The 17,191-nt window shown below is 38.7% G+C and overlaps 1 protein-coding gene across 1 annotated transcript in view; it reads left to right on the top strand.

The window, feature by feature from the left end:
* LOC308125735 (cadherin-12-like) overlaps positions 1–17,191 on the top strand; it is a 160,091-nt gene that overhangs the window by 93,441 nt on the left and 49,459 nt on the right. Inside the window, exons 4-6 of the mRNA XM_080489695.1 lie at positions 4,280–4,399; positions 8,966–9,133; positions 15,570–15,757. Coding sequence (XP_080345821.1) covers positions 4,280–4,399; positions 8,966–9,133; positions 15,570–15,757 — 476 coding nt within the window. The remainder of the gene's footprint in view (positions 1–4,279; positions 4,400–8,965; positions 9,134–15,569; positions 15,758–17,191) is intronic.

Below are 17,191 nucleotides of genomic sequence, written 5' to 3'. Positions count from 1 at the left end.
ACAACAACGGTTCCTCCAGAGCAGGGGTGGGCATTCCTGGTCCTCGAGGGCCGCAGTCCTGCATGGTTTCTATGTGTCCTCTCGTCAAGACAGCTGACAGCAATTATTGGCTCGTTATCAAGCTTTCTGCAGAAACTCATCATGACAACTCAGGTGTGGTTGAGCAGGGAGACGTGGAAAACATGTAGGACTGTGGCCCTCGAGGACCTGGAATGCCCACCCCTGCTCCAGAGTGTCACGACGACCTATTCCGTATTCTCCTGGGACTTGGTAGAGTCACCTGTAATAACAATCCAACTTGGTCGTCTGCACGCACTAATGTCCGTGGATTCGAGTGTCCGTGAACACACAAGTTGTCCATTTCCAGCTACTTCAGCTGTGTGTACTGTTTTAGCCATGTTGCCTGTTTTAGGTGCTTTTGCTTTTTAGTGGCCAGTTTTATCCCGTTAGCACTTCATCAGGTCTTTTATCTTATTACTTAATGTTTAATCATGCAAGTAAACTAATATGTTATACCGTGAAAGCAAAATAATCTATCCATGTTGAATAAAACTAATATTCACTTCAAAACTTCAACTTTTTTAGTATCATCTGTGCTTAGTTTACAAAGAAGTAGTTGGGAACTCATTTTTTTGGGACACTGTAGGACGAAATCTTTGCTGGCCGACCTTCGTCCCGTTAAACTATAAGATAAGAGTCCTTTTGACAGATTAGCTGCTGTGCAACTATAATTTTGTCAACGGAACAAGGAGCCATTACAGGGAGGTTGAAAAGCCCCATACCATACTATACACCAATAATAATTCAAAGTTTGGCTTCACTATAATGCAACAGTTGTCGTAACAGTCAGAATCAATATTTTTGCCAGCAGGAGTCGTGTAATCGATGGGTTCATTAACTACTACATTCTACTCGTCCCATCAGGGCAAAACAAAAGAGGCTAAAAAATGCTGAAAGTAAATGTGCACTAACTGAGAGTTCTCACTGGTACTATCGAACCAACACACTGAGGAAGCGCTCCTGGCTACAATCTCTTCTTGGTTGGAATTAAATTATCCCCAAAGAAAAAGGCAGAAAGTCTCATTCTGAAAGTTGCTTTGAAAGAATGTAATTACAATAACATGTTCTGTGGTTCAATATGTGTTTTTGTCTCTGAACTTGTACTGAAGTAAGTTTTAAACTTTTATGAGATCGTATTTTTATGTTTTTGGACATATTGAGGTATTTTCTTTCTTGTTTGATCTGTGTTATTACACTTTGGGCTTTTGACATATTTTTATTGTTTTCCAGGTTTGAACTTTTAAGCTGTGTTGATCAGTGAAATTTAGATTTAGTCTTGGTCCTTTAAGTGACACGCCATTTAGTTTTTATCTTATTTTAGTCAGCTGAAACCTTTTCAGACTAGTTTTAGTCGACTAAATATCATCTGAATTTTAGTCCATTAAAACCACAGTGGATTTAATCCAACATTTAGTTAACTAAAGTGTCAGTTATATTTCGTCACAGACTTCTTCATGTCTGGCGGGTTTTTATAAGATTTTCATCCGTGAAAGAGGTTTGTTGACAAATATTTTTCGTCATAGTTTTAGTCAACAAAATTAACACTTGAACGTTTTGGGGGTTTTAACTATTTTCGAGGTTTGAGCGTTTTTTTTTCTTTTTGGAAATTTGTGGGAATGAGTGTTAATGGTCTTGTTTTCGTGTGTTGGCTTATTCTCTGTGCAGAAGTGATTCATTTTCTGGGAAGGATTTTTCTTTTCTGGTAGAGTAACTTTATAGTCTTGGTCATAGATTATCTGCTCTTGGTCATGACTCAGTTTCTGCCCCTTGTATTAACTCTTTAAGCGTTTTCAGCCATTTCATCTCTTTCCTCTATCAGCAGTTTGGGCCATTTGATTAGTTTGAGCTACATTAGCTCACGCTTTTTGAAAAGGGTCCCTGAGGTGGAACTTTTTAAAAAATAATTCGACTCCATCTGTGTGGAAACGGGAGAAAATGCAACTTTAGCTAGATTTATCTGTTTTATATGTTTTAGCTATATTAGCTTCATTTTACTATTTAAAATTTTTGGCTGTTCAGTTTAGTTGATTTCGAGTCTTAAAATGTTTCGGCAATTTTTTAAAAGTTTTTTAGCCGTTTTAGTCATTTTTGCTGAAAGAGTGTATTTTCTATGTTTTACTTTTTTTTTTTTTTTTTTACAAATGTTTTATTAGTTGGATATTCAATTAGAATTTTTTTGCCCACTTTGTCATTTTTATCATATAATTTATTTTAACATCTTTTCTTTCATGATTTAGTTATGTTAGCTGTTTTGTGTTCTTTGAGCACTTTTAGCTGTGTCAGCTTTTATTTTCTAGCTGTTTTAACAGTCTCAAGTAATTTGAACATTTCCTACCTTTTTCTCTTGCCACTTTAGCAATATTTTAGCAAGTTTAGCAATTTAAGCCTTTTAACCCGTAGTCAGATTTGCATTTTGAGTACATTAACGGTCATCTCTTTGATTTCATATTGCATTTAAAAATCAAACATTTCTAATCAATTAACAGAAAACATACTAAGCTAAAATATCCTTTAAATCTGTGTATTGTAGGCTGGCAATATTGATTAAATTGGCAGTTTTAATGAACCAAACCGACTGGTAAATAGTTTTGTACATGTGTCGGCTTGAATCTGTTGCATTCCAAGTGTCAGCTTCAGGTGTTTTTGAGTTTTCTCCACATCTCAGCTGTTCCAGATGTGTCGTTCTTCCCTGTGGGCGGACATAAAAAGTTGTCTGTGTGTTATTTTGACTATTAGCACAATGCAGTCCTCATCTGCTCGGTCTAATCACACACGTGTGAGCTAATCTCTCCTCACCTAATGTTTTAATACCAGCGTAACATCTGTTTGGAGCGAGAAGCCAGTTTAATATACCGAGAGATCGTTATTACGAGCGACCGGGAGCTTAGCGGAAATTAAAAGGCCGGTGTAAATGCCATCCCCGTGGTCAGTGTCTCGGGATCGCACTGAGCATCCCACACAGCCGGCGGTTTAATCCTGCAGAGCGTGTCTGGAAGCCATCACTGCGAGGCTGCCTGATTGATGCGTGGACATATGTGCACAGAGCTGTCTGGCTGTGAAGGCATCATTGTCAACCTGTCTGGAAGTTGCTCAATGAAAGTACCTGCCCATCTGGCTCAGAAACGGCGTGCTCGTGTTGGGGAAGTTACGAAACACTCACTCCGACAAAGCATTTTGTGTTGGACTCTCCAAACTTTGAGAGAGAGAGAGAGAGTGAGAGTGAGAGGTGATTGAATGTGTTCGGCATCGACACGTGTATGTGATTCAATTATGTGTGGAATTGTATTTTCGCTGCCAACAAGTTGAAGGTGGATGAGCCAAACTACCAACAATTATATTTTCCCTTTTGACTACAGAAGTTTGGCAGGAGTTGTATTGAAATGGCATTCATCCAGAGCGCTTTGTTTTCTCAATGGCAACATCGCTTCACGAGTGCTCACACAAGAGCTGCATTTATTTATTTATTCATTTATTTATTTATTTTTATTTTTTCATTTGAGTTGTTATGTTATCCTATACAACTTTGTAATGGACAGAAAATACAGTTATTATTCATTTATTTATATTCTTTTCAAAACATTTTCTCATCATTTTTTATTATTGTTTATTTTCTGTTTGTATTTTAAACATACTACAATTATCAGTTTTTAGGTAAATGTCCTAATTCATAATAAATAAGAACAACAACAAATAAACACAAATAAAATACCATTACTGTAGTATTTATTTTGTACATTGGGTAAAATATCATTATTCATTCATTCATTCATTCATCTCCCCTTTAATTGACTTCTGATAATACAAATATTAAGAACAATAACTATATTATTAATCATGGTTTTATTAGCATTATTTGAATAATCACAAAATTGAGTTGTATACATTTTTTAAGTGATATTCAGAACAATGATAGAAAATCTAAAAAGAAAATATCAACAATATCACTGCTGAAGACTTGCATTGATTCAGGAACGACCGAATAAAAAAAGAAATTGATGATAATAATCACATGTGAATGTGCACATCAGAACAGTAAGCTGTTTTCCTCTGGAACACCGTGTCTGCAGCTTTCTTGTGATTCATCATTCACTCAGTGGGTCAGGCGAGACTGTTTAGTAAAGTGATGATCTTCAGAGAGTGTGGATGTTTCTGTCTCCTGGGGAAAACGATTAATTCAAAGTCAATATGTCTTCCCACTCTTTCTCTTCTCCCACCGCAGGGACGTACGTGACGCAGGTAACGGCCACGGATGCAGATGACCCCACCTACGGGAACAGTGCCCGAGTAGTATACAGCATCCTCCACGGACAGCCCTACTTCTCTGTTGACCCCAAAACAGGTGAATACTTATCTTTCTTCCTTGAGGCTGCATTTAGTTTTTGAAGTACGGAATGTTTCCAGCTTTTAAAGCCCAGTATGTAAGACTTGAGTGTGTCTGTGATTCAAAAGTGGAACAAGTCAATGGGTCAGAGGAAGGGAAGATGACCGTGCTACAGGAATAAATTCAATACAGAATGCATTTGGAGAAATGTGAATTATTCATAACTTACAGTGTCATCAAAATAAACCCGCCGTTCTTGCTCGATGACGTCCATCTTTTATACCATTTTATCCAGCTCAGGGTTGTTGGGTTGGAGCTGATCCCAGCTAAATATGAGCGAAGGTAGGGGTAAAACATGAACAAGTCACTGAACCATCACGGGGCAAACACAGAGAGACGGATAATCATGGTCATATTCACACATATGGGATATTTAGGGCCACCAGTTGACTTGTGGGAGAAACAAAAAAGCTCTAACCACATTGTGGCTCAAGACAACCGATCACTTTTAAAGTGTGCTACATTATTCAGCGACGTTCTTCTGTAGGACTCGGTGAAGGAAATCTGTAGGACTAATTAGTGCGAGCTCAGCGTCCAACACTACCTGCATGCATAATTCAAGGTTTATGGTCAAGTAAGGAACTTGCCCCAAGGAAACTGAGCCGTGGATTGGCAGTTTTCCTATCTCCCCTTGAATATCCGCCCATCTTCTGAAGGCCCTTAGTCATCCAGGTCATTTTGTATTCACCACCCAAGCCACAAAAGGGACATTCCTCAAGTCTTATCCAAATTCTCCATCAAGACATCTTCAAGCAGGTTCACTCTTGATTTTCTCTAATAAAATGCACATTTACTACATGATCATTTGGCTCACATGTGGAGAGTCTTAACATGCACCATGACGTAGACAAGTGAACCAATCACAGCGATCGTGGTCTACATAGCTTCGCTTATGGTAAGGGAAAGAGACCAATTCAACATGTACAATGAGCCTTAAGCTGCGGTCCTCCGTCTGGATACTTCCTGTTAACATTGGCTCACTTCCGGTCCTCTCTGGGCCCGTCACAATGGAGGATTCTTGACCTGCAGTTTTCCTCCTCTCCTCCAGGGGGACTCCAGGTGCATTTTCTCAATTTTCTCACTCTTTAGGTTGAAGTCATTTGGGTTGTTCCACATTTACGTTACAAAAGAATCACTGAGGCCAAGGTGGCAGAGCAGCACATGAGAGAAAGTTCGTGTCAGAAAACTGAAACAGTTTAAATGGTGTTCACAGTAATCGGATTTGGTTTAAAAGTACTGCATTGGTTGGACCAAACTCGTTGGCCACCAAACCAAACAATCTCTTGTGCAGTTTGGTTGAAATTTTATCAACATACCTGATTAAAATGAAGGAGTCCTTACTGTTTTTTTCTGGAGGTCTTGGTGATGACATTTTAACAGCAGTTAGGTGCGTTGAAGCTTGAGACATCCAAACCAGGACAGAAGTACTTGCATTAGCACAGTTTTGACACTACTTCCTTAATCCAATTCAAAACTCAGAACTACTCCCTCCTCACGACAAGTCTACTTTTATTAGATCTTGTTGAGTTTTCCGCTGGTAAAAATCTCAACAATCATTTCAAATCCATCTTAATGAAAAACACTGATTGCACGAAGATGAATGGTCTCAACCTCAACTAAGCTGGGGGCCACTGCTGGCAAAGTTGTCTCATAGGAGGACCACTTCGGAGTTGGAGGAGTACAATAAATGGATATTTATTTTTCAAAACATGTTCTTTTTTTTCTTTTCTAATATTGTATAATAACACAAGCCTGCAGGTAGTTGATGCAGTGCTTTTTCTTCATTCTTAAATACCTAATTGAAGCCTTTCAATAAAAATAATAAAGAAATGACTGCTCCTTTATGGCCAGACAGCACGTACTCTCATGTTGTACTCTTATTAAACCGAATTTAATAAAGTATACACATTAGTTTGGAGTTTTTTATGTATTTGAATTTTTAAAAAAAAACAACACAAAATCTACTTCACCTTGTTTTGCATTGCTGTGCATTCATCCCAGAATGCTGCATCATTCATCATGGCAGCTTTTCGGCATGTTCGATTGCTGAGAAAATAAATAACAAAAACAAAACTGGACCACAATACTGACACCTCTTTGCTATCAGTGAACTCTGTCTTGAAGTTCTGGTGTTTAAACTTATTTACTGTTTTTGTTAGTTTGACTGGACACTACAGCCCTAACCACACCACCTTGTGGTATAAAACTCATATTACATGATTAGATAACGAGGTTAATTTAGAAATGTACCAACTTTTTATGAGAATTCTGTAGCACTCACTTCTTTTGATATGTGCTTGTCATGTCCGGCCTTTATTCGCATGTTGCTTTGAGTGTTAAAACACATCATACATTTTACCTTTTGAAAGAGTGTGTTACTCCCGCCGGAGGACAAGAATCTGTGTTTTACATGTACCTTGCAATTGCAATGAGGCAATCTGGTGAAATAAGGTTATCTAGGTCATTAGTCATGACAGAGATGATTGAGTGTCTTTCTAATCAGTATGCGCAACACAACGTGGACCAGTGCAAGCATATATCAAAAGAATAAAACAAGCCTCAGAACTGACCCCTGGGGGCACTGCACAAATCATCTCTGCCACAACAGGACGTATGTTCCCCCCCGTACAGAGTGAATTATTTATTTGATACGTATACAAACTGTGTCAATTGTGGGAAACGCAGCACTTATATCAAACAGAATTTTAAATCAAGCATGATCGAAAGGCCTCAGAATATGAGGTACATTGAGATATGTTTGTATGACATTTTATCAGGAGAGTTTTTCTGTCCTCTCATTCTCCCACTCAGCAATATTATTAGTTAATAATTAATTGATATAATAATAAATATTGAAACCATATGTGCCAGTTGGACCCATGAATTGAACCCCCCCCTCAACCCCCCATAAGCCTCATAATGGTTTTGTCCAATTCCTGTGGATCAGGAGAAGTATGTCAGCGACAAGATAACCCAGTAAGATGCTGTTTTATCAACATTTAATAGAAACAACGGACAATTCACAGACCTTTATTCACCAATTTCAACGATATTACAAAAAGTTTTATCTATTTAAAATCAAACACAATGTATTTACTGAACAGCAATGCCATAATATTAAAAGCCATTTTGATAATAAATTGAAAGTAACCAATGTTAGCATCGTATGCATAGTTTGTAAAAACGGCAAAGTCACAACAAACAACAAGAACCTGCTCCCAAGAGAATGTTCCTCAGAAGTTTTGTCAGCATGTTGACCTTCTCTTGTCTGTTAAACAAAAACAATAGGTGTCAGTACAGCGCCTCTAAATATGGCAGCTGGGAACTGTCCCCACATTTTGCAGTGAATCAAGCTGACAAGTACCCCCATAAAGTGACAGTTTTGTGCAGAGGTAGTCTGCAAACTGCTACTGCGGGGTGGTTTTAAACCCAGATTACACCAAGACAAATAACACAATAGCGTCTGCGATAGCTACGTTTACACCGTCGGCCATTTCCAACTTATTTATACAGGCACATTCAATGGCGGAAGGTGGATGGTATCCCTAGGAGAGCGGGTGGAAAGGAATGGCAGTAAAAAGGTTCGGCGGTGGCAGACGGCGGCTCTAAATCTGAAATGCCTTTGCGGCGCCAGTGTTTGCCGGCGGTGGGCTGCTGTTGGCTTCCTATCCGGGACAGTTCAAAGCGTATGAAAATAGGTTCATACATATCACACAGCCAGATACGGTGGAATCTGTCGCTGATTATGCTGCTCATCCCAGAGCATTACAGAGCACATACTGTGACTGTATTTCACACTGAGTCTGTGGGAACGAGGAGACGGGGGGAAAAAAAAAAAGCAAACTGTAGTAGCAAATGTTTGCCCTGCTGGGGTTGTAGCTATCTCCAAACGCACACAAACAAGGGGAACAAACACTGGGAGGTAAAAGGTGAGCGAAGGGAGGAGGAGGACGAGAGGAGGAGGAGGAGGAGGGAGGGCAGCGACAATGTCCATGAATTGCTATGTATTTCATAGAAAGATGAGAGAGAGGCTCATTTCTCTTTAAAAAACATAACCACAGTCTTGCATTTTTGGGGGATTTTCCCATGATTTTGGGGTTTGTGGATCAAATGTGACATCCTCTCTGAATAAATCAAATAAGGGGAAGGGAAAGGTGCACCTATGCTTCTTCTTCTTTTTTTCTTCCACCCTCCCACTGACCCAGCTATTAATCTGCAGTACAAACGCTCTCTGATCTCAGGGTCTCTGATCCTCAAGTGAATCATTATATGGCTTCACCAGAGCTCCCTATTGAATGTCAAGTGTTTCCAGTTTGTGCGATGACCTCTATTTCAGCCTTGGACGGAGGCACATGTGCAGAGCCGGCTCCTTAAGTCAGAAATATATTGAGCGCTTTTTGGACTAAATTGTACTTCTGGCATGAGATGTATTTCTTCTCCCTCTTTGTCTTTTTATGCCTCCTCGTCTTCCTCTATTCTTCTTCTTTATTATCCGTATTTCTCATCCATCTCTCCGCTCGCCAGGGGTTATAAAGACAGCGCTGCCCAACATGGACAGAGAGGTGAAGGAGAAGTACCAGGTACTCATCCAGGCCAAGGACATGGGGGGCCAGCTGGGGGGTCTGGCTGGGACCACCACCGTCAACATCACCCTGAGTGACGTCAACGACAACCCGCCCCGGTTCTCCAAAAGTGAGTCTTGAAGCCATTCGTGACTTTGTGTCTGACCTGAAAAATCTTTCCTTATAAGAAGGGAATAAACAGGATTACAGCAGGGTGGGTGGAGGCGAGGGTGGTGGTGGGGGGGGGGCATTCATTATATTCACTCATCCTAATTGGTCTTCATTATTTGTCATTACGCGCTGTCGTAAGCAACGGCCTGTTTATTTAGCGTGATTGCATCTACTACTGCTACGTGTAGCCGGTGGCTCCATATTTCTATATTTAGACGATCTGAGCTTGGCTGGTGCGGCGCCGGGGAGAGAGCCGGTGTATTTAAACGCTGTGTTATTTTGATATAAGCTGCTAAACCAGATTAATGTGATTGTAACGGTTCAGCAGGTCATGCAAAAAAACATAAATAAATAAAAAATCTGGTAAATCATCAATCTGTGAAAGCTTTTTTTATATACATATTCAGCTGTGTGCAAAATGTGTGTGAAAGTAATGCAAAGTGATCATAAAATATACAAAATTGGTATTTTAAAGGGACGCCAAGAGGACTCCTCTGAATGTAAATATGACCGGTGAGACGGTCAAGCTCCTGCGGCTTTGAGGAAAAGATGATATTTCCATAATGCTGTCACAGCAGAGAGGTTTGGGCCGAGGATGGAAGCTCCTCTGCCCTCCTCTGTCCCAAATCCTCTCTTTGTCTTTCTGTTTTTTATTTCTTTTCTTCTTTTTTTTTACAAAGGGCTCAAGCCCGACTTCACCAGGCTGTGACAACACATTTAGGTTACTGAAGTGTGAAAAATTACACAAATCTGGGATAATTTTCACTTGGGGTCTGGCTGAATTGGTCATTTGTGTATTAGAAGAATAAAATGTGAAGAATTGGTCCGAATAGGGTCGGAATTCATATTTAAGGGATTAAATCCCCATTTTTGTCGTGGCCTCCTTGAACCTTTGTAGAATTATAAATGACTGCATGGTCTTTGCTTTTACTGTGGACATTTTTGGTTGAACTGTATGTTGGATGTGTAGAGAGCAACAACAACAACAAAAGTCATATTTAAAAGCTTAAGCAGCAGCTAAAAAGGCTTAAAAAAGAAAAAATATTGTTAAAATACATAAAACCACCAAAAATACCTTAAAAAAAATCAGGATATCTAAAATTGGAAACAATCTCACTGTAAAAATGGAGAGAAAAAGATGAAAATGTGTACAAATAGATGAGACTATCTAAAACCAAATGTAAATCGGAAAAACAGCCAGTAACTTAAATGCAATAACTAAAAGTCAAAACTGCTAAAACACCTTAAAAGAAAAGGATTTACATTTACAAAAAAACAGCAAAAAAAAAAATGTCAAGTGGATTAAGTGACTTAAACCTCTAAACCTTAAAAAAAAAAAAAAAACTTTAAATTTGGACAAAAACATATACTGTTATAGTTCTGATATTTGACATATAGGTTTTGTAAATATAGCAAAATAATATTAACATTTTAAAAAGGAATATTCAATTCATTTCAACTTTATTTATATAGCACCTCATACAACACAATCATTTCTAGGTGCTTTTAACAGAGAGAAACCCAACAAAAAAGAATATGTTTTGGACATACAAACATACAAAATTCGTTTACGTTTGCTCAACATTTACAAGATATTCAATCGATATCCACATGATGCCCTTCAGACATACGTATGTATGATCTTTAAGGAACTTTGTAGTTACTAACATTACATTTGCTTCAGTTTCACAAGACATTTGAAATCCGTACGATGTTCGCTCGCCATTCGCACAATAGTCAAGGTCAAGCTGAACCATATTGTCCCAGAAGGCCAATTTGTATTCCAGCTAGCAGTAGAGCATGGATATAAAGACAGCGTTCTCACAATACAAGTATTGACAAACCTATTATTGAGCCGAACAATGGCCGTTGGAACAGAAGAGTTCTTGTGCCTGTTGGATCGTTGGTAAACTGAACAGACGGCCTGATGGTAGCAACGATGTGAACCGTTTCTACGAACACAGATTTAAAAGTCATAAAAATCATTCAGGTTGTTGTGTGCAATTTTGCGGCATGTTTTTTTTTTTTTTTGGCTAAACCCTCCAGACATTTACAGAGAATTTGTATGTTAATCACTTGAAATTCACAAGAAACTTTCTCAAGATTCGCTTAAGATTCACTCGAGGTTTGCGCGATACTCAATGGAAACTCGCACAACCTTCACTCGTCATTCGTTCAATATTTATTCAACATTCGCCTGATACTTCACGGTGAACGGTGAGTTCACCCGATACTCGCTCAACATTTGAACATTATTTGTATGATAGTCATATGACATTTGCTCAAGGTTTGCTTGATACAGCCTCTAATTTTGCACAATAGTCACATACTACTCGGTTGACATTCACTCGATACCTCTTTCAGATTTGCACATTATGTGTATGATCCTCACTTGGTATTTGTCTCCAGATCTGCATGATCGTCATTTGAAACCTGGACAATACTCACGCAATACTCACTCACTTTTTGGTCAAGATTTGCACGATAATCAACATTTGCTTGAGTTTTGCACGAGACTGACATGAAAGTCACACGATACTCGCTCAGCATTTGCTCGGGTTTTTTGTTTTGCACTTGCCTGATATTCGCTTGCGATTTGAACGATACTCAACATGTTGTAGAAACGTGTGTCGCACTCGATTCACGTCTCCAGTCCAGCTCGTATTTGGAAGTAGCCGAAGCTGCTGATGTCTCATTTTTAGCACTTTCTAATTCATAGAAACTAAATCTAAAAAGTTCCAGACCACGATAAATAATCCTCAATTATTACGATACTTTTTTCTTTTTTTTTTATAACAAACAACCTGTCCAATATTAAAAACATCCTAAATATCCAAGGGATATGTTTGCAGCTTTTGCAAGGCATTTTAAAAACAGCAAGATTTGGGCTTAGGAGGTTAAAAGAAATATCCCAAATAAAAAATACTCGAGGCCTTTTGTCTGAAAACAATCATTCAGTTATTACATTTATGTTATGTTGTTGAATGAGCGAGTAAATGCTGGTCGGAGAATACATGTTTGCCTAGTTTTACAATAAAAAAGAAGCCAATTGGTAAGACTTCTTGATTTGTTTCAGATAATATTTAATTATTTATTAGACTCCATGTGAGAACAAACATTGATATTTTGCTTTGGCAAAGTGGTGCACCAAGTCAATCTGTTTAACTTAAAAATAGTACATACCGATCCCATACTGAACAAATAATGAACTGATTACATGAAACTGGTTAATATCTGTTGCAAAAACATATTTTTTATGAGACTGGTCACATATGTGACAATCACATAAAAAAGAAAGGACATTGTGATGGAAATCCTGTGAGAAATTACCACATTTCAATCATCCAGATTGGATACATTTGGTCATTTTTAGAGTTTCCAGTAGATTTTAAACAGAAAGTTTTAAAATAGCCTTCAATATCACTGTTTAATGAATGCCCTATGACGGTATAATATGGATCAGATTATGTATTTTTGATCCCTTTATAAACCCTGCAGCTGCAATAGAAGCGTAACGCACCTGCATCTGGCCTGGCTCAATTATCCGAGCAGGTTGTTAACCTCCTGACACGGCCCTATGCGCCAGCTGTTTCTCCTAATAACCCGCTTTTTGGCTCGAGAGCCAACAAAAAAAAGAGTTCTTGTCCTTTCCAGGAAAAAGGACGCAAACCTACAGTGACTTTTAAAACGCCTTTGAAAGTAGCTGATTATTGATGCCGCTGTGCTTGTTCCACCGCATGTTTCTTCACTGGATCAATGTTGACGATGAACCGATTCATCGTGCAGTAATGGAGAAATAAATCAAGTAAAACAGTTGTAGAGTAAATCAGAGCTGTACTATATAATCTGGGGTCACATATTTCACATATCATAAATCAGAAAATTAAACCAAACTGCATAATTGCCCAAAACTGTGATTTTCAAATATACTGACATGCTTATGGAAAATATAACAACTTCACAAGACATGAATTGGGCTTTCTTTGATTAAAAATCAAATATAAAGTCTCAGCATCACACAAAAAGTATTTGAATTTGGTTGGGTCTTTTTCTCCTTTGCTTCAACAATGCAGCATTTAAAAACTCTTACAAAGTAGAAGAAGTCTGTGTTTAATCCATGTTGCAACAGTGCTTCTTATATAGTTAGAAAGTCTGTTTACTTTCCATTTGAATGTTCCTACACTTGGAAGAGACTGGTAGAACGAGCAACAAAGATGAAAAATGCCCGTACCTTCCAAATCTGGGAACATTTACAAGGGAAAAAAACAGGCTTTCCAACTGCGGCACAGTTAAAACAAAAAAATAATCTACCAAATACACATTTACTTACTTTTTTCTGCTGTTTAGAATTCAAAGCACAACAGAAATGCTCTCCTGCATTCAAGAGTAAAAGTTAAGTGGCTTAGTTTGAGGTTGGAAACATGTTTTTTGACCACTTGAGCTCCAATAATGTAAAGATAATATGAAAGTATGACCTCTTGTCAAAAAGTCTAAACATTTCCCGTTCCCATCTTTATGTAAAGTCTGTAGCTGTCATAACTTTGTAGTTTTTCACTAAAGCTTATTTTGTAATTTTGATAAATATCTATGCCTTTTACCTTCTGAAATGTGTTTTCAATAGTTCTTAGTTCAACCCTACTTTTAATTCTATTTAGAATGATTTCGTATCAAAAATGAAAAGGAGACTTTTAAGATATCGTGCTGGGAAAAGCGTCCCACTTTGCTTTCTGACGCAAGTAGACACATAAAACCCAGAGAGATGTTACCCTCTGCTGCTATGAACCGACACACAGGAAGTCCTGTCAAAAGTACCAAAAAAGTAATGTCCTTATCTCAGTTGAAGCATCAGCTGCCTCAAAAACTTTAATTCACTTAATTATTTGGCTTTAGGACCCATTTACACAACAACCTTGCGTTTACACAGCAACATTTTAAAAGCGATGTCTACCATCACAAAAATGGTAAAAACGCTGAAAACAATGGAGCTGGCATGTCGGGCCACGAGTTGGTGCCGTTTGTTTTTGTAATGAAACCACACACACATGTACACAGAGAACAATATGCTACAAACATCTGTAGTTGGATTGTTTTTACTGTGACTCGAAACTATAAAACTACCAAGTCTCGGGAGAGTATGGAATCAGGGTTTAATTAGTTTTCTTTGTGTGACTCTTTCACACATTGTGAAAACAAATATTATACCTGCTTTGTATCGATGTGATCATGTTTGAATAAATTAAAGCAAAAAAATAAATGTTGTGTTTAATAATTTTACTCTTGGTGACAACATGTTTCAGCCAGTTCATACAGGTTTCATGTAAATTGTCTCTGGTGTTATTTTCCGAATAGGAAATATTTTTCCTATTCATCAACAATGTTAAGCATTTGTACCATTTATACATTTTAGAATATATATATATTTGGCAGCGTTCTATGGAAATAGTATATTTTAACTTATTTCTGCTCTATCATCGGAAGAAAAACTCTCAATTTCTCTTGAGGTCTTTTCTGAAGCTCGAATGTATTTCTTAGTCAAAGGTCAAATAAATCCTTCAAAAACAGACAAGAAAAAGAAGAAATGTGTTCTTGAACCAGACTTGGCTTCTTTCTTTTTTTTTCCCAATGCTGAGAGGCATGCCAGGAATTTTCCGAAATGAAAAGAAAAACTGTGTTATGATCGATACAACATCGAGTCCTGTTTGCCAGATGCGAGGTGTGATTAGTAGCATTTATGGCTCATTCCTGAGCCGTTGTGTTTTTCTTTTGTTTGTTTTTTTTACAAATATTGAGTAATGGTTAGAGATAACATAGTTTTCCAAAGTATTGTTTAATCTCTTTGATCTGATGACCTTTTAAAGAAAGGCAAGAATTTTCAAGACAAAAGCAGAGTCATTAGACTGGAACACCCAGCAACAGGTCCCAAAACCATACCGTGACAGTATTTTCATCCTTTGATAAAAGCAGAAATTAATCCAGAGGAAGCCCACAAGATGAGTAAATCCCATCGTCTGTCAAGTGTAAGCGATAATCAATCAGTTGGTGTTTATGTGTTTGAAGATTTCTCTCCAAGTCCTTGGCAGTGATTTCTCCCGTTGGTGGGTATCAAAGCCACTGGACTCCCGTGTTTGTTGGTCTTACAGGTTTTTTGAGCCAGCCAATTACAAGGAGCCGAGCAGCCTTGATGTCCAAACATGTCATAAATTGAATAATATCACGCCTATAGCTACGGGCCTGACTTCACAGCGAGAAAATCAACTCCTTTGCCTGTGGGTGGATAAGACGTGAGAATTCATAAAGGATGGGAGGATGTGAAGGGCTCAGTGTTTCCACGCACTGTCGAGCCACCGTGATAAGAAAAACCCGCCTGAGTCCGGTCTGATAATGTGTGTTGACAGGTTTCTTTCACCTGAGAGTCCCCGAATCTTCTGCAGTGGGCTCGGCTGTCGGCAGAATCAAAGCCCACGACTTGGACATTGGGAGAAACGCAGAAGTGGAGTACACCATCGTGCCAGGCGACGGAGGTGCCATGTTTGATATCACCACCAATGAACACAACCAGGAGGGGATCATCATTCTCAAACGGGTATGAATACAAGCATTCAAGTATATGTGTTAGGTTCTCTGTCCATCCTTATTCTAAAACTGCTTTATTCAACATTGGGCTCCAAAAGGCTCGAGACAATTCTGGTTGTCTGTCCATCGCATGGCGACAACAACACCCACAATAACACCTATAGTAAAAACAATGAACCTAATCTAAAAGGCATGAACCCAAAGAAAACTCAAACCCAACAAAGACCGTCATCCTCACCCCAGGTTGAATAGGGAACCAGGGTCTGTTTCACTTTGATGCACTAACCACTATACCACTACACCGCTCAGTCAGAATGTTGACGGTTTGATCCCCCATCTCCCCCCTGCCCATATGTCAAAGTGTCCTTGAGAAAGACACTGAATCCTGAATTGGTCCCAATAGATCGATTGAGCATCTTGAACGGCACAAACAACATCAAGTGCTTTAAAGGCTCCTGTGGCAGTGAAGGAAAAACATTTGCGGTGAAAATCCATTTACATTTACACTACTGTCCTACGACGTTTGCATTTACGCTTCTTTTCAATGCAAATCCACTTTCAGTCAACACAGAGCTGCAGGAGGGGACGCCGACTTGCAGAAACCATTCTGGATCTGTTTCCAGTCTTTGACTGGGCTACCCCACACACACTCATATTCACATCACTAAGCAATTTAAAGTCCCCAGTGAAGCAAACCTCACATACATGTCTATGGATTTGGGGCGGAAACTGAAGTACAGAGAGGAAAAACCATGCACATGCAAGGTGGCTTGTAAAATCCATACAGAAAGCTCCTCAAGCCGACTACACCATTGTCCTTTGCAATGCTGCTTTCATTCAACACGTGACTGCAGGGGTGCTGCATGGGGGCTGCAGCCTTCCCAGGTAACAGTGATCAGAAGGCTTGTATAATCACCAGATCATCACTGGACGGAACACTCCCATTCAGATTCACACCGAGGATCAATTTAGAGTCATCAATCGTCATCAATCAGCCTAATTTCACATGCATGTATTTGGACAGTGGTAAGAAAATAGAGTACCTGGAAAAGCTAACTAACTGACTAACTAACTAACTAACTTAAATTGTTTTCTGTTCAAATGGAAGTGATTGTGACAGTCGAACAAGAAAGAGAAAACAACTGTACACATTTAAAAAGAGTGAAGAACATCTGCTTTGACCAGCTGGTGTCTGGACAGTGGTGTGAAATCGGTTCTCTCAAGGGACCACATGGAAAACTAGAACAGCTGTGTTGGCCTGAAGCATGGGTTGATCCCTGATCTACATTATCATTTTTCTTAATAAAGAGCAGTTTGTTACAGTATATGGTTTTGATGGGTTAATATTCCCGCAGTACATCGGTCAGCAATTTTTGTGTGGGAATGGTGCATAAACTCTTGAAATACTGAGCGAATGACTTTAACTTAATAATTATGTGCTCAA

This window comes from Lipophrys pholis (genome assembly GCF_963383615.2).
Source record: "Lipophrys pholis genome assembly, chromosome: 20".
NCBI classification, from domain to species: domain Eukaryota; kingdom Metazoa; phylum Chordata; class Actinopteri; order Blenniiformes; family Blenniidae; genus Lipophrys; species Lipophrys pholis.
Note: the sequence above shows the minus strand (reverse complement) of the source record. Positions and strands in the feature narration are given on the sequence as shown.